The sequence below is a fragment of the Bos indicus genome, chromosome 1 (assembly GCF_029378745.1).
Source record: "Bos indicus isolate NIAB-ARS_2022 breed Sahiwal x Tharparkar chromosome 1, NIAB-ARS_B.indTharparkar_mat_pri_1.0, whole genome shotgun sequence".
In the NCBI taxonomy this organism is placed as follows: Eukaryota; Metazoa; Chordata; class Mammalia; order Artiodactyla; family Bovidae; genus Bos; species Bos indicus.
The window spans coordinates 88,037,106-88,062,467 of NC_091760.1; the positions used below are offsets into that span (position 1 = coordinate 88,037,106).

Consider the following 25,362-nt stretch of genomic DNA (forward strand, 5'->3'; position numbering starts at 1 on the left):
TGGGGAAAAAGCAGAAGGAAGAAAAAGGTCAGTCTAATAGCCACACAGGCTGGGGATAACAAATATTAATTTGTCATAAAATGTATTAGGTAGCTAGTGGGAGAACCAAGAAATTAGCAAGCAGGAGAAGAAAAATGTTCAAGTACAGCATTTTTCTTAAGAAAAATATAGAATAGCTATATAATGCAAGATTATGTAACCTCCAATATAATCATAAAGCCTTTACAACTTCATTGCCAAGAATTTTTTACTTATTAAGGAATTTGATAAAAATTTAATATACCAAACATCCAATATTAAATCTCTGGAGTCACTTGATACTGTCACAAAGTCCATAATTAAAGAGAAAAATGCTTTGGCACTCATAGACAACCCCACGTAAGGAAGGATTCTATTCTAAATACCCAAAGACATCTTCCATCCCACATATATGCTGGCCTCTGAAACAGCCTATGGCCCTCACTAGAGACTCTGAGCTGGAAGCACTGCCCCGGGAATCTGCCAGTAGTTCTAAAAGTTAAGACACACTAACAGAAAACACTTTAAAAGCTACTCATATAGAACAAACACCTTAGTTTAACCCATCTAGTGATCTACACTTTCTTATCTCTTGTCTCCTTACTGTCTGTTTATACAAGAAGGTCCTGCTTGATTTCTTGGCTGCACTCCTGGCCACATGAAGACAAGTGCCATATAGTCCTTTGGGGGCAGTTATCGTAGTGACGGGGAGGATGGTCAATGAGAGGAAGAGTTGAGGGTTTGAACACTCTTAGTCAATTAGCTTAGATCCACATCTTACACCAAATACTATAATGAGGTCCAGATAGATCCAAGACATAAGCATCTAAAAAACTAGAAAAGAGCAGACTAGTATATTCATCCTACTTATGAAGAAGAAAATAATTTCTGGCCAAGAAAATACACAGTATCAGAAGAGAAGAAATTGTTGAGTGTAAAAATGTAAACACTAATGAACAAGTTGTGCATTGCAAAATATAATGAAACAGGAAACCAACGATAACAGAATGGGGAAAGATGTAAAGTATAATGAAGAAAAGCTTATAGCCAAACTGTAAAATATGATAAAATTACAAGATGTCAACATTCAGGTTTAGCTTGGTAAGAACTTGCTGTCATTTGTTTAAGGTCATGTAGTTTTAACTGTAAGAAAATATTAAATTCAAATCATACCTCCACTACCTCCTAAAGGAAGTATGTTAAAACAATCCCAAGGCAATTATATGCCTACTAAACTGACAAATGGTATTAAAATCCCACAGCCTCAAGCCACAAAGAAAACCTGTATATCTCCCCCCACAATATAAATCAGTTCCACCCTCCTAGGGAGCAATAAACTGATTTGACATAGTACCTCTCCTTTGCTGTGACTTCAGGAACCCGAGAGGAAAAATAACTAATTTGTACAAAAATATTCACAGATGAACTATTTAGGATCAGAAAATGGCCCCCAAATAGAGGAATTAAGAACCTGAGACATATGAACACAACAGATACTATAACATTTTTTAAAATGACAAATATATGAATCATGTGTAATGTGTACAGAAAACGTGTAGAATTGCATGTAATGTACATAGGAAAATAATATTCATGGAACACATGCTGATGACAAGGAAGAAAAGGAAGAGGGGAAGGGAGGTTGCAGGCTGACAAAAACCTGAAATGAAACCGGAACAGATCAAAGGTTTTGTATTTAAGTTCTTGACTTGGGAGTCCTCATCCTTACCTCCCATTACTTCTGTGCTTGGTATAGAGAGGTGTTTCTCATACTACTGTCATGAAGGGCCAGGCTATTTTGTTTTGTTGCACTTCTATTCATTGAGGAAAGGTTAAGAGGTTCCAGTGGTCCCACTGCGCATGGCTAGTTCTCAGCTTCAGCCAGGCGTGAACCGAAATGTTTCAGCACCACAAAACTCACATGGGTCTATATCCTGTTCAGACAAACTAATCCACTGCTGGTGCACTTGGAAGTGGCCACAACGGCAAGCTGCTATAGAAATTTCCAAATGCTTACTCTCAATGTTCGTGCTTATCTCATGGCACCAGTCAGCTGACTACACTTCAAGTAGCATTGGTCTAGAGTGAGGTGAACTGCCCAGTGCTGAGTGTCTCACTATCAGGAAAGCATCTCTTCAAGGACCTCCAGGAACACTAGGCAAGGCCTCAAGCCTGCAGAGCACCCCACGTCAAAACCAGGAATTCCCTGGCAGTCTAGTGGTTAGGCCTCTGCACTTGCACCGTCGAGGGCACAGGTTCAAAATCCCTGGTCGGGACACTAAGATCCCACAAGTCACAGTCCCACACCCATCCAGCAGTCCACCCTGCCAGCCACTGCCCATGACCGATTTTCACATTCCTCTGCTCGACCCCATGCCAGTGGTCCTTAATTCCAAATCCACTTTCTTTTCACAATTGTTAGCATCTTCTTCACTGAAATCTGTAGCAGGGAGAATCCTCACTTCTTCACTTGGGGCCACCACATTCAGAAGCTCAATCACTCATGCATTTGGCTCCTTGAGGGAAGGAAAATGGTATGACACTCATTACTGAATTGCAAAACAGTACCTGAGCAGCACAGGCCAGGACTGAATAAACATTTCCAGAGGGAATGGGAAGTTTTGTGTGGTTATCTGTCATTCAGTTACATAGCTTAGTCTCTCTCTCTCTCTCAAACCAGCCCTCGGTGCCCTTCTGACCTATATTTGAAATGCATTACAGCTCAGGCTCCTCTTCAAGTCTTTCAGCATAACTAAATAATGTGAGAGCACGCTCAGCCGCTCAGTAGTGTCTAACTTTCGACCCTATGGACTGTAGCCCGCAAGGCTCCTTTGTCCATAAAGAATGAGAATCATCAAAAGAAAACCGATAGCTGAGCACAGAAGAACAGCCCGAGGCACCAGCATGAACACTCACTTTTCAGGTTTGTTTGGCTAAAGTCACCCTCTTTGCAGCATGGACACCAGACCTGCTGTGTCCCAGCTCCCCTGCCTTCCATAACCAAGCTGGCCTCGCAGGGTTCTTCAAGGTAGCAGCGCACACCCCCATCCCTTCCAGAGGCCAGCCAGCCCAAAATGGCCAGTGTATGCTTCTCTGCATTTTCTTGGCTAAAGCAGATTCTAATTACCATTTACATGCACTGAACAGAAATTTGGCCAAGAGGCTAGACTTGATTTAGAAACCTGAAATTGCAGGGAAGTCAAGAAATATCACTCAGGGCTTCTCCAAGGCTCCCTAAGAATTCCCTCTGACAACTTTTCCCACCCCACGATCAAACCCTAAGAGAGAGAAGCCACATTAGAAACCCAGGCGATGTCTGTGCCCCATCTTCAATACATTTCAATACAGATACAAAAGATACAGAGCCATTCACTTATGACTTTGCATTAGATGACCCAGCCTACTATTCAGAAGTAACATCAAAGTCACCTTGTTTTACCCCGCCTGCCATTTAAAAGAATATTAAAACACTGGGGGAATATAAAGGTCAAGGTTACAAGAGGTTTCAGAGGAGCAAGTGAACAATCCTTTTAAATAAAAATATACCACATTGTCAATCACTAGGTGTTCGGAGAACTTTGTTTACAACGGTGTGTACTTGGAGACCAGCCTCCGCTGGAAGTCAGGAAGGGAGAGGGAGCCTGTGTGGGCCACATACTCTGGAAACAGAGTCCCACGTAACCCTTGTTTGTATAACATCAGAACAGTGTGGAAAACAAGCGGTCACTGCCCCAAAGAGAAACATGATGTAGGTAGACAGAGTCACAACAAATCCAGGTCCAGGACAAATTACGTACCAGCACCGGGGAGGGCTGTGACTCACACTCACGCGCAAGGGAGACAAAAAGAACAAGAATGCGGTACTTTCTAGAATGTTATTTTTTTAAAAAAAGAGAGAGATGAACTAAATTAACTATTAATAGAGAAAAGAAATAACCCGCATGCTCAGGAAAAGATTTGCTTAGTGATTTATGGTGCATCCATGAAGTGTAACACTCTTCAGCCATTTAAAACTGACTTGGGGGGACTTCCCTGGTGGTCCAGTGGTTGAGAAAACACCTTCCAATGAAGGGCACGTGGGTTCAAGCCCACACGCCGCAGGGGAACTAAACCCATGTGCCCCAACTAGAGGGCCTGAGCGCCGCAACAAGACCCTGACATGGCCAAAAATAAAAGAGATGTGTTTTAAAAATGAAATAAAAATAAAACTGACTTAAGATGAGTATTTACTAATAGGAAAAGCTGTACATGGTATTTTTGAGTGAAGAAAGCAAACAACAAAAGAGTGTGTATGATGTGCTATGCAATATACAAACACATTCACACTCCATGACACAGGATATCATATCAGCATTGGGAGATGAGATGGGATTTTTTTTTTTTTTTCTTCACAGTCTTCTGGCATTTTCTAATTTTTCTTTAGGAACATGGATTCACTTTTTAATAATAAAAACAGGAATATTTTTCTTAACTGAATGTATTTAGAATCAAACAATAGAATAGAACAGGCAGTCATTCCAATGTTTCCTTTTCTTAAACCAAGTTTTCCTTAGGCTTTCACAACTTCACCCTTCACCTGAAGGGGCTGGCTATTCTCGCTACTCCAAGCAAAAGCATGGTTCGAAATAACTAGGAGATTATCTCGGAACAAGTAGCTAAGGAAATGTGGGAATATGCCACAAGTAAGAGAGGTGATTAGGGAGGCAGACAAGAAAGTGATGACAACTGAGAAAAAATGAAACTAATCAAGGACACTGTACCCCAGTTGGATGGCATCCAAGTTTACAGAAGGGGATGGTCTGTGCAGAATCTGGAAAAGAAGCTGTGAGAGATCATATGGTTGTGATGTCTTCTCTGGGGGTGCAAGAGAAGGGGGGTGGGAGGATGTGGGACAGGAAGAGTTTATTCAGCAGAGAGAGACATGCAAGCTTGGTGTCCTGATAACATCTGCATCCTAGCAAGGAGAGAGAAAATAACAAAGAGGCGTAAAAGATAATTTCTGAGAGAGATAAAAGTGACAGAGGAGCCTGAGATTGGAAACAAGAGACTTGGTGTCTTAATACAGCATGGTGGGGGTGACAGAAACATGCTGGGGGTGGCGGGGAGGGAGGGCTTCCTAGAAGGGCAAGATCTCAGAATGAGGGATCAGACAAGCAAAACGAAAAAAGAGCACACACTCTAGATGAGAAAGTGTGTACACAGGCCACAACTCCAGGGAAAGCTTGGCTGTGTCGTCAAAGGGACAGAAAGAAACTCAGGGAGGAGGGGGAGAGAGAAGACAGGCCTGTAGATGCACTGGGGGGGTTCCCAGATGAAAAGCACCATAATCTCATCTACTTTTTTAAAGATCATTCTGGCTACCGCAGAGAAAATTATGGAGAGAGGACCCAGAGAATACATGGTTCCCAGGCTACTGTAAAGCCTAGACTCCCGCTGTCTGATTCAGTGGCCACTAGCCGCGTGCGAGTACTTCAATCTAAATTAAAGTAGGTGACAAAAAAAAAAAAAAAAAACAGTTTCTTGGTCACACTGGCCACATTTCAAGTACTCAGGAGTCACATGGGGCTAGGGGTTACCACACTGGGCAGTGCCGACATGGAACAATTCCATCATCCCAGAAAGTTCTTTTAGACAGCCCTGTCTAAACAAGGTAAGACAACGGCTGAGCCTGAGGGAGGCAGAGGAGGAAGATGGGAAAGGGGCTGAGGGCAGAGATGGGGAAACTGAGGCAGATTCAGGATATAACTTTAGGATACAGCTCAGAGCTCAGAAGACAGAACTGTAAAAGTGTGTGAGAAAGGGCAGTTAGAGGTCAACCCCTAAACATTTTGACTCATTACTTCATAAGACTTCCCATCTTCTCTCTGCTCAACTCTTTCATCGAGCAACCACCTGTCTATTAATTTAGCCTCTCAAGTCCTTCCATACCTGAATGGTATATATGCATATTCCAATGACCAGAGCACGGATTGCCCAGTACAATCTGGCTCCTAGAGCAAAAGAGACAGACAACAGTTTTAAAATACAAAAATTATGTGCATGCAGATGGAAAGCAAATGTGCAATAAGAAAGTAAAACAAAGTTCCAGATCTAGTGCAGCAAGCATGCGATCCACAGAAAGGGGAAATAGAGAAAAAGTACCATCGAAAAACATATATAGGCTGAATAGCAAGAAAGACTCAAACCGTTCACCAGTAGAACAACACTCCCAGAATACATTTGCAAAATCCAAAACCCCGGTTTCCACAGCAATCCACAGAAATAAATCTGTCCATATCAGCTATCTGTCAGACACCAGGCATGCTGTATTTCATGGGATCGCAGAGTTGGACGCGACTGAATAACTGAAAAACAATATCAGCTAAAAAAAAAAAAAATGCATATAATCCCAAGAGACTGTCGGCCTCTCTGCTAAACATTGATAAATCCTGCTTGTGGCCATGAAGTGTTAAGAAAAAATAGAAATGTTATGCAGTCATGATTTCTTCTAGTTTGCTCCAACTTTGACATTCTCTCTGCAGAGAACTCCTACACCTTAGAGCCGCACAGCCTGGTCCGACACTAGAAGCACAGTCCAAGCAGCCAGGCTTTGACACGCTGTAAATTTACTGTTCCACAGAGGCATCATTTATTAACTTTTCCCCTAAGCATAAAACAAAATCCTTGCTCTGGGTATTTGGAGCAATGAGGATGATGTCACCTGAACAGCTAGGAAGGGTTTGGGCAGAACAAGAGGAGCAGTAGTTACTATGATGCTCACAGGACAAACGGGCAAAATAAAAACTGTGAGAGGATGAAGACGAGGTGAACATCTTCAGCAGCACTGAACTGAAGCTATAATCCATCTAAGTAATTCCCAGCATACACCTTTTTAAAAAAACGTGAAACTGCTTTGTCAAAGGTAAAAAGCCTCTTAAAGTCAGGGGTCTTATTATTTTTAAGAATAGATGGCTTTCTTCGGGATGCGTTTCCCCTGAATAACTACATTACACACAGAGATTAGGCTTCCAGGCTAAGTCATAAAAGCCCATCAATAAGAGCTAAATTTGAGTATGAATAACAGCCCTGATGGCACAGACAGTAAAGAATCCACCCACAGTACTGGAGACCCAAGTTCAATCTCTGGGTTGGGAAGATCCCCTGGAGAAGAAAATGGCAACCCACTCCAGTATTCTTACCTGGAGAATCCCATGGACAGCCAGGCTACATCCATGGGGTCACAAAGAGTCGGACACGACTAAGCGACTAACACACATATAACAGCCCTGAACAGAGCTCCCCTCAAGGAGGCCAGCAAGCAAGCACTCATGCCCAAGGCTTTCACTATAGAACAAGCCTCACAAAGAATTACCAAGTACAGGATGTCCCTCTGTGGTAACCTCAAGACCCTCTAGATCCCATTTCACTGTCTTCTCGGAGGGACTCCACCACATCTCACTAAAGATAGGGCTAGCAATAAGGAACATTCCACGGGCAGCCATGAGTACAACCTTGTAAGGGAGGTAAAAATCAAAGCTCAGAGAAAGGTAGCCAAATCAAGGCACTCGATGAAGTCCTGCTGCTATTAAGTAGTAAGAAGTATGGGGTGGCGGCGGGGCGTGGGATGGGATTGGGACCCAGGCCAGTCTGGTCCCCACATGCTTCCAGGTGCAACTGAGAAGCAGATGTCATTCTGGTGGCAGGAGCTAGGTGGGCGGCTGTCGGTAAGCACACGCTGTCAGGAGGCGGGCGAGGTGCTTGGAGAAAAGAGCAGATACTTCTTTTTTTTCAAGGCTGTTTCATTCCAAGAAAGCAGAAAGGGCAGACAAAGGAGAGCCATTCCGCTCAAGTGAATAAGTAGCCTGGGCTGGGTGCTCTCCTAGGCTAACCTGCAGGGGACGGGAGAAGCTGGAGCAGGCCCTGCCAGCTCACCTCCCCAAACGTGAAAAGGACAGCTAAGTTCTTGGAGTTGACCGGTCCAGGCTGACAGCTCCCTGACAACAGCAGTGGGAAGACCCACTGTTGGGGGTGGGGGGAGTCCAAGATGCTAGTAAAGCATCTGCAGGGTTTGGCGGCCTCCATATTAACTTCCTTGGACTGCAAGGAGATCAAACCAGTCAATCCTCAAGGAAATCAGTCCTGAATATTCATTGGAAGGACTGATGCTGAAGCGGTAATACTTTGGCCATCTAATGTAAAGAGCCAACTCATTGGAAAAGACCCTGATGCTGGGAAAGACTTAGGGCAAAAAGAGAAGGGGTGACAGAGGATGAGATGGTTGGATGGCGTCATCGACCCAATGGACGCAAGTTTAAGCAAACTCTAGGAGACAGTAAAGGACAGGCAAGCAGTTTGATTTTCACAAAGAAATCAAACACGACTGAGCAACTAAACAACAACTTCAGCTACTAAATTGATCTATTAGTGGTCACACTCTGTTGGCTGGGGGTCTGGAAAGACAGCCCACACGGACTGAGGCTGCTTCCAAAACCCCTGGCTGGAAATGCTGCCCCAGGCTCCTGTCTGAATTTTTCTGGAACTTAAGCCAATCAGCAGGAAGCCAAGAGGCCTGTGCTAGTTGCTGCCCCCTCAATAACCCTGGGGGCAAAGACCCCAGGAGCAAAGCAGTGGGACCCTGGGGCTCTTAGAAAGGAAGGGCTACTCACAAATCCTGAGTCTCTAAACTAGAGGCTGCCAGACCCTGCAGTCTGAACACTGACCTCTGAGCACCATGCCAGTCTGCAGCTTTCCCCAAGGGCACGCAGTACTTGCCCACTGTATCTGACTGCCTCACCTCCCTCATCTATGTCCTTGATTCAGTCCATCTTCCAGGGTACCAGCCGTGAAGTCATCTTTAATTCCTCCCACACCTTCTCCTACTGCATATTCTGTCACCAAGTTGAACCACAGCCTCCATCGAAATCTCTACCAAGTTAGTCCTACCACCCCAGTATCTCTATTCCCACTGCCAACACCCTCATGGAGGCAACCCCCTCTGATATGACAAGAAACTCCTGGGAATTACTATTCAAAGTCTTCTCACAGTCACATGGCCTCATGTTCTTCCCTTGCTCTTAACTGGCCTGCTAGTCTAGTCTAATCTTACCAAGACAATCTCCTTCATCACCCACAGAGATGTCAGCCTTGCCTTCCAGTCTCCCCAATAATCCTCTCTCCCATTAGCCAGTGAAGCCTCTCACATACACACCCGAGCTTGGTTCCACTTCCACGCCTTGTCTCCCCTGCTCCAAAATGCCCCCTCTTCAGGTCCCACCTGACTGTCCAGGCCAGTAACTCTTCCAGTCTTTACCTACTCCTCCTGTGCCTGAGATCTCCATTCAGGACCACACTGTTCACAACCTGAATATCCTAACAGTGCTTCAGGGTCTAACCTTAAGACACATCAGGGCTGACATCCCGTCTCTGTCACATACAAGTCTACTGAACCTCCCTGACTCTCAGCTTCCTCTTTTGTAAAACGGGACAACAGTAACTGTCATTTATAAGTCAGTTACTATTGTAATTAAATGAGGTGGTGTATATAGAAGTACCTCATATGGTACTTGACTCATTATAGACACTCCACTATGATAGAAAGATCCCGATCATACCCTCTTTTCCTGTGGTCCTCTGTTTCTCTCCTAATACTCACACCTCCACTATAGCACTGAGAGCAGTACTGGAGGCTCTAAATAAGTACGAGTCCTTGCTAACTGACACAAAACAAAATCTTATTTTTAATCTTACCACAGGAAGCACATATTCTTGTGTACCTTAAGCAACATCTCTAGTTTGGAAACATGTTCAGATTCATCAAATTCTTGTCATTACTGCCTTGTCCTGCTGTTCCAGCTCCAAAAATAGGTGCTCTTGTTCACATCTGCTCTGCACATGGGGACAAGGGTCGTCCTGGGCTGATCACCCGTAACACTGAACAGGAGCAGCAGCACAGAGGCCTGGGTGATGTTCACAGAGACCAGCTCTCGTGTCATCTCCCCAAGATCACCATGTGTGGCTACTTTTACCAAGACCCTGGGGCATCCAGAATCACAATACACAAAACACTCAGCAAGTAGCTACAACACCTTTCCCTCACTTTTCCAGCTTATAACTTTCCAGACAATATGATAAAATAAAAATACAGCATTGGTTATTTTTAAGAACATGTTTTATTCTAAAATGTATGCTTATGATTTTTAAAAAATATAAAAACAGAAAAGATACAGATCTACTAGCACAGGTTCACAAAACAGCACAGCTTTCTGCCCTCTACTGTTTTTTGTTTTGTCTGTGTCGCTTGGCTTACAGGATCTTAGTTCACTGAGCAGGGATTGAACCCAGGCAGTGAAAACACCAAATTCTAACCACTAGACCACCAGTCAATTCCCTCAGTCCTCTACTCTTTTCTCTTTAATTCTCTAAGATCTCAGTTACTCTGTATCTTCAACAATCAGTACCTCAACCATGATAGAGATGGACAATAAATCTCTAGCCCAGCTTGGGTGGGGGTGTGGAGAACACCCCAGGAAAATACCTGAGCTGGGTTTTAGGGATCAGTGGGGTGCAGGGGGTGAAGGGTTGGGAGAAGGCATTCCAAGCTAAGGGAAGAATACAGGCCAACATTCAGAGGAATGAAACCATGGACCATCTGAAGAAAAAGTCCTTAAGGCCAAAGGGAATGCAGGCAGTAGGCAGGTGCTAAGAGATAACACTAGCAAGGAAAGTTAGATCAATATGATAAACTGACTTGTTTACTATTTTTAGATTAGTGCTATTGAAAATTCCTAGGCAGGGAAATGATGTGACAAGACCCATGTTTTAGAGAAACAACTGGGAATGCAACGTGACAGATGGAAGGGGCGTGAGGAAGTTAGTTAAGAGGTTTCTGCAGGAGTCTAGGCAAGAGGTAACGAGAACGTGAGCCGTGGCAGTGTAGGAGAGAGGAGGCCAAGCTGGAACCCCATCACTAATGGGAAGTGACATAAAAGAGAAAGGAATACACTATATTCACAGCAACATTATCCAAATAGCCAAAAGGAGGAAGCCACCGAAGTGTCTGTTGACAGTTGAATGGATAAACAAAATGTGGTCTATATACATGAAATTAAAAGATGCTTACTCCTTGGAAGGAAAGTTATGACCAACATAGACAGCATATTAAGAAGCACAGACATTACTTTGTCAACAAAGGTCCATCTAGTCAAAACTATGGTGTTTCCAGTAGTCATGTATGGATGTGAGAGTTGGACTGTAAAGAAAGCTGAGCACCGAAGAACTGATGCTTTTGAACTGTGGTGTTGCAGAAGACTCTGGAGAGTCCCATGGACTGCAAGGAGATCCAACCAGTCCATCCTAAAGGAGATCAGTTCTGGGTGTTCATTGGAAGGACTGATGTTGAAGCTGAAACTCCAGTACTTTGGCTACGTCATGTGAAGAGCTGACTCACTGGAAAAGACCCTGATGCTGGGAGGGATTGAGGCAGGAGGAGAAGGGGATGATAGAGGATGAGATGGCTGGATGGCATCACCGACTCAATGGACATGAGTTTGGGTGAACTCCAGGAGTTGGTGATTGACAGGGAGGCCTGGCGTGCTACGGTTCATGGGGTCGCGAACAGTCAAACACAACTGAGTGACTGAACTGAACTGGTCTATATACATACAATGGAATATTATTCAGCTTTAAAAGGGAAGGAAATTTTGACACATGCTACAACATGCATGAACCTTGAAAACAAGGTAAGTGAAATAAGCCAGTCACAAAAGTATAAATTCCACTTATGTAAGATACCTAGAACAGTCAAACTCATAGAGACAGGAAATAGGATGGTGTTTGGTGAACTCCAGGAGTTGGTGATTGACAGGGAGGCCTGGCGTGCTACGGTTCATGGGGTCGCGAACAGTCAAACACAACTGAGTGACTGAACTGAACTGGTCTATATACATACAATGGAATATTATTCAGCTTTAAAAGGGAAGGAAATTTTGACACATGCTACAACATGCATGAACCTTGAAAACAAGGTAAGTGAAATAAGCCAGTCACAAAAGTATAAATTCCACTTATGTAAGATACCTAGAACAGTCAAACTCATAGAGACAGGAAATAGGATGGTGTTTGCCGGGGGCTGGGAAGAAGGAGGAATGCGGAATTACTGTTTAATTGAGACAAAGTTTCAGTTCTATAAGATGAAAAGCATTCCAGAGATGGGTAGTGGTGATGGCTGCACAACAGTGGGAATCTACTTTATACCACTGAAGTGTACACTTAAAATGGTTAAGATGGTAAATTTTATGTTGTTGAGTATTTCACACAACTGTTTAAACAGACAGAGAGGGAGAGGGAGCAGAGTGAATGACCAGGTACATCCACCAGCCTGGGGCACTAAATGAACCGCAACACTTGAACCGAGCTCCATCCACAGGAAGAAGAAAGCAGAAGTGAAATGAGAATTCAGAGTTGCACAGGTAACCAGGTTCAACATGAGCTGAGAACACAAACTTTCCCAAAAGGTTTCCTGCAGGATCAGCATCATCTCTTACATTTCAAAGCTCTAAAACTGATACAACTTTAAAGGTAATTAACCACTAACAAAACAGGATGGCAAGTGACTTCTTGATGATTAGATGAGAAAAGTAGGATTCTAGGGTACAAAGGGCTGATCACACACATGTCAATTTCACTCCTTTCTGAAACCCAAATAAAAGAACATTTAAGTGATGTTTTAAAACATAAACCACAAAATCTGGAAACTGGACTGCAGGTGGATAAGCACTAAAGACTAAGATGAGCTGACAAAGCCGAACCCTAGGCTTACAAGAGAGAAGACAAGATCCAATCTGATTTACACCCCAGAATTTCCAAAAGACTCTAGATAACTAGGACTGGACATGGAACAACTAACTGGTTCAAAATTGGCAAAGGAATATAAGGCTGTACATTGTCACCCTGTTTAACTTACATGCAGAGTACATCACGCAAAATGCTGGACTGGATGAATCACAAGCTGGAATCAAGATTGCCAGGAGAAATACTAAGAACCTCAGATACACAGATGATACCACTCTACTGGCAGAAAGTGAAAAGGAACTAAAGAGTCTCTTGATGAGGGTGAAAGAGGAGAGTAAAAAAGCTGGCTTGAAATGCATATTCAAAAAACTAAGATCATGACACCAGGTCCCATTATTTCATGGTAAATAGAAGGTGAAAAAGTAGAAACAGTGACAGATTTTATTTTTGGGGGCTCCAAAATCACAGCAGATGGTGACTGCAGCCATGAAATTAAAAGATACTTGCTCCTCGGAAACCTAGACACATATGAAAAAGCAGAAACATTACTTTGCTAACAAAGGTCCATATAGTAAAAGCTATGGTTTTTCCAGTAATCATGCATGGATATGAGTGTTGGACCATACAGAAGGCTGAGAGCTGAAGAATTGATGCTTTTCAAACGGTGGTGCTGGTGAAGACTCTTGAGAGTCCTTTGAATAGCAAGGAGATCAAACCAGTCAATCCTAAAGGAAATCAACCCTGAATATTCATTGAAAGGACTGATGCTAATGCTTTAATACTTTGGCCACCTGATGTGAAGAGCTGACTCACTGAAAAAGACCCTAATGTTGGGAAAGATTGAAGGCAGGAGAAGAAGGGGGTGACAGAGGATGAGCTGGTTAGATGACATCACCAACTCAATGGACATGAATTAGAGCAAACTCCAGGAGATAGTGAAGGACAGAGGAGCTTGGTGTGCTACAGTCCATGGGATCACAAAGAGTTGGACACAATTTAGCGACTGAACAATTCCAGCTTACTCTGAAATTGGGGTGAAAAGGAGTTAAAATGAAGAGGAAAAGTTGAAAATCTGTGTAGGTAACACTCAGGGCCCAAGATTCCTTCTCCATTCCAAGAAGTCCCTCCCCACACTGTTGTTGCAGTCATTCAGTTGTGTCCTCCCGCGCTAGCGAACTACTGGTTTATTCTCTAAAGCAGGTAAAAACAGAATGCAGGTCTGTAGGACAAAGGGGTGCCACAATACACAGAAACTTAGAAATGTATGTGTCATGTACATGTATCAGTCCAGAATTGGTTAGAAAACACCAACTATTCTAGGTATTTCAGGCAGGAAGAGATTTAACACAGGGAAATAGAGGGACAAAATCACGGGAAGAGTTGTAAGAGCCAAGGTCAGAGAAACCACCACTCTAGTTCAGGAAATCAGAACACACAAACATCACAAGAAACTGCACCAATGATCCCAGCTCCCCCCATGACTGATGTCCCCATGAGTCCCACACTCACATCTGCCATGTGCAACAGCAACAGTAGCTTCTTCTCCTTCACCTTCCAAATCTCTCTGGCAGAAACAAAATCAGAATCCTGCCATCAAGGATGGGGATCAAAACAAGGATAGGGTTGAGAAACAGGAGACAGTATATGAAATAGCTGGTATTCAATATCCAGATGCTGAGATCGCCCTCATCCTCTTCTGCTCAGCTCCTTGAGTCCTGGTAGATAGATCTTCAGTTTCCAGACAAGTGATAACAAAAGTCTCCTAACCAGTGGTCAAAGGAAAAAAAATCAGGATACAACAACACAAGGTTCCCCAAAGAAATAGCCCAGCCAGAGGACCCTACAATAAAACTTACAGGCAACAGAAGGAAGAATTCTCTTCTCTGAAAGAACCAATAATCTCCAGGTCCAAATATTAATAGTTGCAGTTTTCAAAGAGTCAAATTCTGTAAGTTTAAATTTGCTTTAAAAAGAATGAATCTGTAGAATATGACATTATGGTTGAGCTAAGATTAACAAGTTATGTGATCACCACAAATGTGAAAAAGTGAATCTACAAAAACCACAGTGCAGGCAGGATAAGTCACTGGGGTAACCAGCTGTACTTTTCCTGCCTAAACTCTAGAACTTTGGTTTTCAAAGTATGGTCTGGAGACCCTGTGATGCCCCAAGACCCTTCAAGCAACCTGGGAGGTCAAAACTATTTTCATAATGAACTTACTTGTCTTTTTTCACTCACATTCTCTCACGAGCATTTCTCAGAGTCTATATGTCATCTGATAATATCATCACTCTAACAGCTAATAGAATGGAAGTTGTTTTAAGTTTTTCTGTCTTAATTTCTAACATAGTAAATATCAATAGATAGAAACCACACAAAAGCTCTTTGAAGTCCTCAAAAATGTTTAAGAATAAAGGGTCCAAAAAGCTTGAGAATTCTTACTGTAAAACAACTTTTTAGTTAGTTGCTTTTGGAAGGGAACTTTTTTGTTTGTTCAAATAATTTTATTTATTTTTGGCTGTGCAGGGTCTTCGTGCAGGCTTTTCTCTAGTTGCAGCAAGTGAGGGCTACTCTCTAGTTGCAGCGTGTGGATTTCTCCCTCCCGTGGCTTCTCTTGTTGCGGAGCACAGGCTCTAGAGTACTGGCTGAATAGTTGTGGCACACGGGCTTAGCTGTTCCGCAGCATGTGGGATGTTCCTCGACCAGGGACCAATCCTGTGTATCCTACATCAGAAGGCAGATTCTTTACCACTGAGTCACCAGGAAAGCCCAGAAGGGAACTTTCGATATGTGAAACCAATTATATTTAAAATTTACACCTTCAAAGAGGAAAAAAAAATGTGTAAATTTCTAAATTTTGCTTTACTATCTTTTATCTGTTTATCCATTCAAAGGAGGATCTTTCCACATAGGTCCTAAATTATTTTTCCCCCTGGGAAACAACTAAGCCCCATAATGGCAAGTCGTAATGCCCAGAAGGCAGCATACAGCACATGAGAGTAAAAAGCACTGTTTCTACAGGGATTCAGACAGATACTTGTATGTCACTGATCACAGCAGCTTTATTCATGATCCTCAAAAGGTAGAAACCACCCAGATGTCCATCCACAGATGAATGGATACACAAAATGTGGTCTGTAAGAAACACAGAATATCATTCCCTCTAAGGAAGGAAATTCTGACACATATTGCAACATGGATGAACCTTGAAAACACACAAAGTGAAATAAACCAGACACAAAAGGACAAATACTCTGTGATCCCAGTTACATGTGGTACCTAGAATGTGCAAATTCACAAAGACAGAAAATAGAACAGTGGTTACCAGAGGCTGGAGGTAGTGGGGGATGGAAAGTTATTGCTTCATGGGTACGGAGTCTCAGTTTGGGATGATAAAGAAGTTCTGGAAATGGATGGTGATAATGGTTGCATGGCAATGTGAATGTACTTATGGCACTGAATTGTACAATTAACATGGTTAAAGTGGTACAAATAAAGAACAAAAAGAAATTCTAGAGCCAGATAACCTGGATTCAAAACTCAGGTCTACCACTTAATATTTTGTGTGACTTTTGTGCTTCAGTTTCCTCATCTGCAAAATGATAATAACATACAGCATAAGGTTGTTTTGAGGATTGCATGAGTTAACATATGAATAAACACATATCTAGAATGCTCCCAGACACCTAGTAAACGCCCTGTCACTGACTCTCAAACTTTGGCATGCCTCAGAATCACATGGAAAGACTATTCAAATCAGGCTTGCTAGACCCCCAATCCCAAGTGTCTGTTTCAGTGGTCTGCAAAGGGACCCAAGAATTGGCATGTCTACAGGTTCCCAGGACTTGATGGTGCTGCCCGTCCAGGAAGCACACGTTGAGAACCACTGCTCTGTACAAATATTAAGCTGTCATTATTATTATTAGCAATGTCTGAGGTAGTACCAGGCAAACCCACATATTGGGAGAAGGAAGGAAAGACAGAAGTATAGTTTCTCCTCTACTTACAGAATACTTACCTTCTGGCCACCAAATGTGTGTGGGGGGCATGGGGAGAGGGTATTTCTCCCACAGGAAGCAATTCTCCACCTCTCCATAGGCACCAAGTGCCCCACAATTTAACTCAATTAAGGAGCCTGGCGGGCTGCAGTCCATGAGGTCGCAGAAAGTCAGACACAACTGAGTGACTAACACACACTGACACTATTTACCTGGTGTTACCATCACAGTCCGCACATTAAAGACTCAGCCCCACAAGGCTGCTTCCCCGGCCCCCTACCTTAAACACCAGTGGGAAGGCTGGGTTATCACCTGCGCTTCTGAAGAACCGACTATCAATAGTATCCCAGGAAGCCCTTCGCAGCTTCAATTAATTTGCTAGAGCGGCCCACAGAACTCAGGAAAACAATTTACTTACAGGATTATCAGCTTATTACAAAGGATGTTAAAGAATATCAATGAGCAACCAGAAGAAATGATGGGCAGGGCAGGGGGAAAAGAGTGTGGAGTTCTGTGACCCTCAGCACCCTCCAACCCCAGAGTTCAAGGATTTTTGTTGCTGCTGACTTCATCAGACAGGTGAGAATGACTAAACCACTGGCCACTGTTGATTACGTCAATCTCCAGTTCCTCTCCCCTCCCAGGAGGTAAGAGCTTCCCAGGTGGCTCAATATAAAGAATCCACCTGCCAGTGCAGGAGACACAAGTTCAATCCCTGCGTGGGGAAGATCCCCTGGAGATGGAAACAGCAATCCACTTCAGTATTCCTGCCTGGAAAATCCCACGGACAGAGGAGCCTGGCAGACTACGGTCCACAGGGTCGCAAAAAGTTGGACATACCTGAGTGACTGAACAACAACCCAGGAGATGAGGAGGGGCTGAAAGTTCCAACCTTCTAATCACTAGGTTGGTTTCCCTGGCAATCAGGGGCTTTCCAAAAGCCTCTAATATAAACTCAGGTGTGGCTGAAAGGAGATTGTTAAGAATAATGAAAGACACCTTCATGGCTCTTATCATTTCGGAAATTCCAAGAGTTTTAGGAGCTCTGTGCCAGGAATAGGAACAAAAATCAAATATACATTTCTTACTGTAAATCACAGAAGAATTTACTGAGCCCCTAATATGAAATTTTCCTACAAAGAGATGATCTCAAAGCCTTTCCTGATGGATATGTACACCAGCAACTACCAAACTGAGGCTCCCAGAGATTTGCGAAGACTCCCAAGGAAGGCAGAGAACCAACATCACTCTCAACATCACTAAGAGATCTCAGAGCTTTGGAGAATGGGGGAAGAGCTCCTTTTTACAAAATAGTGCTGACATTGGAAGGGAAGAAGAGGTGAGGGGGACATGGCTTATGCTGGTCTCACAGCCATTTTTTGGGTGTGTGCCCCTGCTCACCGTAGCAAGTGGCCTGACAACCTCATTGCTGCACTGGGATCTCTCGATTCTCAGAGGCTGCTGGTCTCAGCAAGCCCGAAGGGAGCCCACTTAACCTCCCAGGCACAAACACAAGCCTGGAAGAGTCCAAGTGTTTCAGCCCTGGGGCACCCTTGACCGACCGGCCACAGGAGCCAGTGGATAAACACTTTCTTTTCCGGGTCCCGGGGCAGTGCTGAGGGGCACTGATAGTTTGCCAGAGTCCTGGTGGGGAGCACTGCCCCAGTAACTCACCTTCGTTCCTTCCTTCCCTTTGTCCCTATTCCTTTGGACGTTCTTCCTCTTCTGTTCCCTGGGATACCTTTCCAAAATAAAAGGCCTGGGCCAAAGCCCTTGTCTCAGTCTTCAATTGACCCCAGCTGAGACAGGACATAAGCCCAGCTCCCCACACTCACACAGGTGGGGCGGGAGCATAATTAGCAGCCAGCCCTGTGGCCCTGCTCCTCTCCTACCTCCTGGGTACAAGGCTTTGTACCTGGTAGATGCTTTAAACGGAGAAGGCAATGGCACCCCACTCCAATACTCTTGCCTGGAAAATCCCATGGACAGAGGAGCCTGGTAGGCTACAGTCCATGGGGTTGCTAAGAGTCAGACACGACTGAGCGACTTCACTTTCACTTTTCACTTTCATGCATTGGAGAAGGGAATGGCAACCCACTCGAGTATTCTTGCCTGGAGAATCCCAGGGACGGGGGAGCCTGGTGGGCTGCCGTCTATGGGGTCGAACAGAGTCGGACACGACTGAAGCGACTTCGAAGCAGCAGCAGCAGATGCTTGAAAACTACCAGTTAAGTGGGTAACAAGAAATAAAATGATGGCAAACCATATAAGACAGGCTCTAACTGCCGTGTTGTACAACACAGACCCTAAGTAATGTAGGCTTCAGAGGAAAGGATGAAGTCTAAAGCAGAAGGAAAGGGCTGAGAAAGAGCTTTGAAAGATTACCAAGAGAGGAAGGTGGTCCCGGAAAAGGAAAAAAAGTCTCCACAGGTTGAAGACCCAGAGTCTGGACTCCTCAGAGCTGGCAACACAGAAAGAGGGGAGAGATGGGACAAGGTATATTCAAATGAAGGTGGGGCTCAATAACTAAGGAGGAGAGAGTAGATTTTGCATGGCAGTTCATGAAGGTTGCGAGCAGAAGTATGAACCGATTTCCCCCACTTAACTATGTCAAACTTTCTACATAACCCTTGACAACCAAACACTTGGGCTTAAAACTTCTTATTTCTTTCTTTTCTTCCTATGAAACTGAAAGTGTTAGTAGCTTTTAGTCATGTCTGATTCTTTGCAACCCTATAAACTGTATGAATGGCACCCGACTCCGGTACTCTTGCCTGGACAATCCCATGGATGTAGGAAGGCTGCAGTCCATGGGGTTGCTGAGGGTTGGATACGACTGAGCGTCTTCACTTTCACTTTTCATTTTCATGCATTGGAGAAGGGCATGGCAACCCACTCCAGTGTTCTTGCCTGGAGAATCCCAGGGACGGGGGAGCCTAGTGGGCTGCCGTCTATGGGGTCGCACAGAGTCGGGCACGACTGAAGCAACTTAGCAGCAGCAGACTGTATGTAGCCCACCAGGCTCCTCTGTCCATGGAATTCTCCAGGCAAGAATATTGAAGTGGGTTGCCATTCCCTTCGCCAGGGGATCTTCCTGGCCCAGGGATTAAACCCAGATCCCCTGCATTGCAGGCAGATTCTTTACCATCTGAACCACCAGGGAAGCCCCATTTCTTCCTATAGCAATTACTAATTGGCCAGGCACACATATTTATTTAATCCACAAGCCCCATGAGGTAGAATCTATTATGGTCTTCATTTTGCAGACTGGAGAAACTGGGACACACAGAAGTTACAAAGCTGGGTAAAAGAGCTGGAATTCAAACCCTGCCAGTCCAGCTCTTAATTTCACATCTGTCCCCAACAACAAAGTCCCACTTTCTACATGAGAATCCTACAAGATTTCTTTCCCAGTGTTTCCCATGTGGTGTATCCTTACCATTTTCATAACCCATAACCACAGATAATTTGTATGTTTCCTAGACATTCACTGAGTTCCTGGTACATATACCAGATGCTGGGCCAGCAGCTGGGAACACAAAGCCCCCCTTTCCAGGAAGGTCCCATTACAGATCCTGCAAGATGAACCAAGTCCTGGAGAGATGAACCTTACTGGTCATGGTGAGACAGGGGACCAAACTGGTAGGTGAAAAGACAAATTCTCACTCATTCCAAAATAACTGTTACTGGGCATCTGCTCTGTGCAAATCCCTAGCAGGTGGAAAGAAAGGAAGGAGACAGACACTGAAATGAGTTGTCACGCTGTCCCACTTCACACCCACGAAGGAGAAGAATAGCAAAAGTGGTCACAGCACACCTTAGACATGGGAGACGCAAAATAAAAATTATTAATTCAGTCTTCCTCTAACACCCCTTTAAATCATATTACTCACAGGAGCTTTCCATAACTGACCACATGAAATTCAAGATCCTGTTCTTGGCATTCAAGGCCCCCATCTTCTATTCTACTTGGTTCTGACCTCACTGCTTATCAAATCAGTCTTTTTCTTCCAAATACATTACTAGCAAATAAAAAGAAAATATTCACACTTTGTGTTTACACATATAATTTACGTGGCCTAGAATGTTGCTCTATTTATTTCTAACCATCCTTATTTATGACCATTTTCAAAAGTATCCAATGCAAGGATGGCTATTGTTTCCACTCAGATGATTTTGGTCGTTTCTCTACCACAGTCCTACTGCACTGGTGGATTAGTCTCTGCTATTTGGCACCAATGAATTTTTCTCTGTATGGTTCTTATAGCCATGAATGTAACAGCTGGCACATAGTAGGTACTCTAGAACCCTTATGAGATTCATGATGAAGTGTTAAATAAGTACTATAGGGAAAGATCTCGAATTATCATGCACTGTACTTTAATATAACTTGCTATAAAATCTTCTTTCTCTTTCTCCCTTGAAACATAGATAAAGAAATATACTGATTCATCAGCCTTGTAAATAAGCCCAGTCTTCCCCAAGGAACTACTGTGGCATGAATGAAATCAGTTTATACTGGACAAGATACTTCTAGAATAGTGTTTGGCACACACTAAGCTTCCAATAACTATTTGTGAAAGTGAGTAAAATAATCAGCTTTTTTTCTTCACTCCTACCATACACTATAAAACACAGTAAAGACTTTCAATAACAAAGTTTGTAAGAAGAATCTGAAGAGTAACTCAGTTTAAACGAAGAGAAAGCAGTTTTACCCACTTTACATGTTGTATTATCCTAAAAGACTTGGGCTATTTTCCCCATGGCATTCACAATCCTCGATTGCTTAAGTTAATTAGGGTCATCCCTCTCCACCTTTAGAAGCTATTAGTGGAAACCTGCTCAACACTAGACACAAAATCTGAACATAACGTTTTCAGATACTTTGTGGATACAATGACACTGCTGAAAGACACATTAAGTTGTGATCACAAGCCGCTATGTAATAAATATAACCATTTCACTTCACACTACACACCTTTTTAAAAGAAAAAAAAAGTAATGAGCAAATAAATGAGACTTTTATCTCCCAAACGATCTATTATTAGCATAAAAGAAAAATATCACAGAAAGGATACAAATTCTGCAACTCCACTGTGTACAAAACAAAAGGCCTTGGAAATCAGCTGAAAGCAACTCACAAGATAATAAGGATACTTTGGAACATGTGCCATTTATCTGGCTTTTTTTTTTCATCCAACAAAACATAATATGAATAAACTGTGTTAGACTATTGTTGTGAAACCTGCCTCGGTGCCTCCAATCCAGAAACCTCCCTTTTGCATTGAGATCTGCCGAGTGACACATGAGCTCTAAAGTGGATGGATAAAAATAACCTGGTCCTCAAAAAGACATGATAAACGCCAGACAGCTGAGTCACTTTGAAGCCCATTTTGACTCCCAAAAAGGACAATTCACCCTCCTTTTTCCTTCTCACACATACACATACAACCTGGTGAAAAACACACCAACAGCGCCGGGTGGGAGGCGGTGGTGCGTCTCGACTTTCCCCGCCAGTCTCTGAGGTCACGACTAGCGATTGAACTTCTAATAATTTATACTGGTGCATTTCAGTCAAAGTGACTCGTTTAGGAGGGAAAGAGAAAGGATTCAGGAAACCGTAACAATCCAACAGACCCTCTATTTCTGCTGCCCCAGTGGAAGCACCCGACGGTTTCTTCCGATGTTCTGACGGAAAGAAAAGGAGTAGGGAGTAATTTAAAGTGGAGAGAGAAAAGCTCAGAGAGAAAAGCAGAACTGTCCAGGAGTGGGAATCCCTGGGCAAAGCAAACGGTCCCAGAAAGAGAAGGGCTGCGTGCATCCGGAGTGAATCAACCTCATCCGCCCACCCGCCCTCCGTGCTCGCCCCAAAGAGAACGCAAACCATCAGCAATGCACAGTTAAGATTAGGGAACTCTTCCACTAGATCTATCTTTCAAACGGTGGCGGGGCTCTGGAACCGCTGCTAGGAATTGGGGTCCTGGCAGCCTAAGAAGGCTGGCGGAGCAAATGACCCCGGCCGTCCCGGGCTTCGGCTGCAGCAGCCCTGGGGAATCCAAAGCCGCCGGGCACCCAGTAGGCACTCCTTAAGTGTTTGCCGAACTGCTGTGCCCCTGAGCCAACTCCGGCGCCCGGAGGAGCGGGTCCCCGGCTGCCACCGCGCATCTTCTTCCCCCCCGCGCTTCACGTGCGGCCGAGTTCGGCGACTCGCGGCCGCCGAAGGCCGCGGGCACCGCAACCTCCCCCGAGGCGCCGTCCTGCCGCCGAGTCTCACTTACCGGGGAGTCGTAGGAGAAGGCGCACTCGTTCTTGTAGACCCTGTCCCCGGACCTGGGCACGCGGATCGTGGGCATGTGGGGCACTAGCAGCTCGCCGATGTCTCCTGCAGCCATCTTCCTGCTGCCGCTACCGCCCGGCATGCCGAACAGGGCGCCCCGGCGCTGCATGGCCGCGGCGCGCACTCCAGCCGAGCTGAGCGCTGGGTCTGCCCACCTCGGCGGCGGCGGCGGCGGCGGCGGCGGCGGCGGGCTGCGCGGGCTGCGCGGGCGACTGGAGCCGAGCCGGGACGGGCGGGGAGAGCCGGCCGCGGGGCGGGAGCGGGCACCCCGGGCCTGGGCTGGCGGGCGGGCTGGCTGGTGAAGGGGACGCTGCTATTTTTAATCCAATGGCGAATCGCCGGCCCAGCTGCAGCGTCAGGCGGGGCGCTCGGGAGCACCCGCCGCAGCGCGCGGGGAGGGGGCACTGGAGAGGGGCCTGGGGCCCTGGCCGGGCTTGGCGGCCGGGGCGGAGGGCGAGTCCTGGGGGCGCAGGCTCCGGAGCCGGCTGCGATGGAGCACCAGCGCCGTGTTTTCTATCATAAATCGCTAGTCTGCTAAGGGGCAACTCCGAAGCAGCCAACAAAGGGCAGGATTTGAGATTTTTTAAACCGCTAGCTTTTAAACAATCAGGATAACAGTGGGAACGTACCCTGATTGGATAGGGGTGGGACTCTAGAACCTAAAGTGGGGCCCAAATCTAAATTTGGTTTTGGCACTTCGATGTTAATCTAAGACTTGTTCCTCACGTTTTTAAGATCTAAAGCTCTTTGAAAGAGAATAGAGTAAGATTGAGTAAGGATAAATGTATATTTTTCCAGTAATACTGACTTTTCTTCCGAATGGGGGAGAGTATCAAGATTATTTGAGGGAGGATATATTTTTCTCTATCTTTGCAAAGTCTTCTCTGCATGAACCATTTCAGTTGACTGATTTGGGATCTTACTGCATACATACTTCTTCCCTGCCTTTGCATGTCCAGTTCCTTAAATAATAAATGGGAATAGGTTGGGGTGGGAAGTGATACAATAATCTGCAAAAACAGAGCATGTGTCACAGCATACTCTTATTTTCCTTAAAAAACAAAAAGAAACTCAGAACATGAGTTCAGTTCCACTGAGCTTCCCTAACTACATCTAAGGGGCAGGATACCAGTGACACCTACCAGTTAATGAAACAGAAAAAGTGACTCAATACACTGATTTTTATGCAAATCAAAACTACAATGAGGTACCACTTCACAGAAGGTCAGAATGACCATCATTAAAAAGTCTACAAGCACAAATGCTGGAGAGAGTGTGGAGAAAAGGGACCTCTCCTACACTGTTGGTGGGACTATAAGTTGGCACAGCCACTGTAGAAAACAGTATGGAGGTTCCTCAGAAAACTAAAAATAGAAATTACCATATGATCCAGCAATCCCACCTGTGGGCAGATACTCAGATTAAACTATAATTCAAAAAGGTGCATGCACCCCTATGTTCATAGCAGCGCTATTCACAATAGCCAAAACATGGAAACAACCCAAGCATCTGTCAACAGATGAATGGATAAAGAAGATGTGGTGCATATATACATTGAAATACTACTCAGCCATGAAAAAGAACAAAATAATGCCATTTGCAGCAACCTAGATACAACTACAGATGATCAAACTAAGTGAAGTAAGTCAGAAAGAGAAAGACAAATACCATATAATATCACTTACGTGTGGAATCTAAAATACGGCACAAATGAACCTATCTACAAAATAGAAACAGACTCACAGATATAGAGAACAGACTTGCGGTTGCCAAGGGCAGGGGAGAGAGAAAAGACCGGGAATTTGGGGTTGGTAGATGCCAACTATTGCATTTAGAATGGATGAACAACAAGGTCCTAATGTATAGCACAGGAACTATAGCCAATCTCCTGTGATTAACCATAATGGAAAAGAATATCTTTTTTAAAAAATGAATGTATGTATGTGTATAACTGAGTCACTTTGCTATATGACAGAAATCGGCACAACATAGTAAATCAACCATACTTCAATTAAAAAAAAAAAACAAAGAAACATGCTGATTTCTATAAGCCTTTCCCAGGTCAAATGGTACTTAATTCCTTTTTCTTTTTTCTTCCATTATTTCTGTCATTCTCTCTGATTCTGCAGATGTGCTGGCTCTGCTACGGAGAAATGATGGTACCTGGAATTTGACATGCGTTACCTGGAATAGATGGATGAGCTCTTTCTGCACTTCTAAATTTCCATACCTCAAGCAAG

General features: G+C 44.3%; 1 protein-coding gene across 2 annotated transcripts in view; it reads right to left on the bottom strand.

Annotated features, from left to right (window-relative positions):
* Positions 1-23,312, bottom strand: part of USP13 (ubiquitin specific peptidase 13) — a 131,233-nt gene extending 107,921 nt beyond the window's left edge. Inside the window, exon 1 of one of the 2 annotated variants that reach the window (XM_019959325.2) lies at positions 23,064-23,312. In XM_019959325.2, the coding sequence (XP_019814884.1) occupies positions 23,064-23,231 (168 nt within the window). In that variant the 5' untranslated portion in view covers positions 23,232-23,312. Of the gene's footprint in view, positions 1-14,295; positions 14,320-23,063 lie in introns of those variants that run through there. The other variant, XM_019959332.2, reaches the window with a different exon arrangement.
* Positions 23,313-25,362: the final 2,050 nt, after the last annotated feature.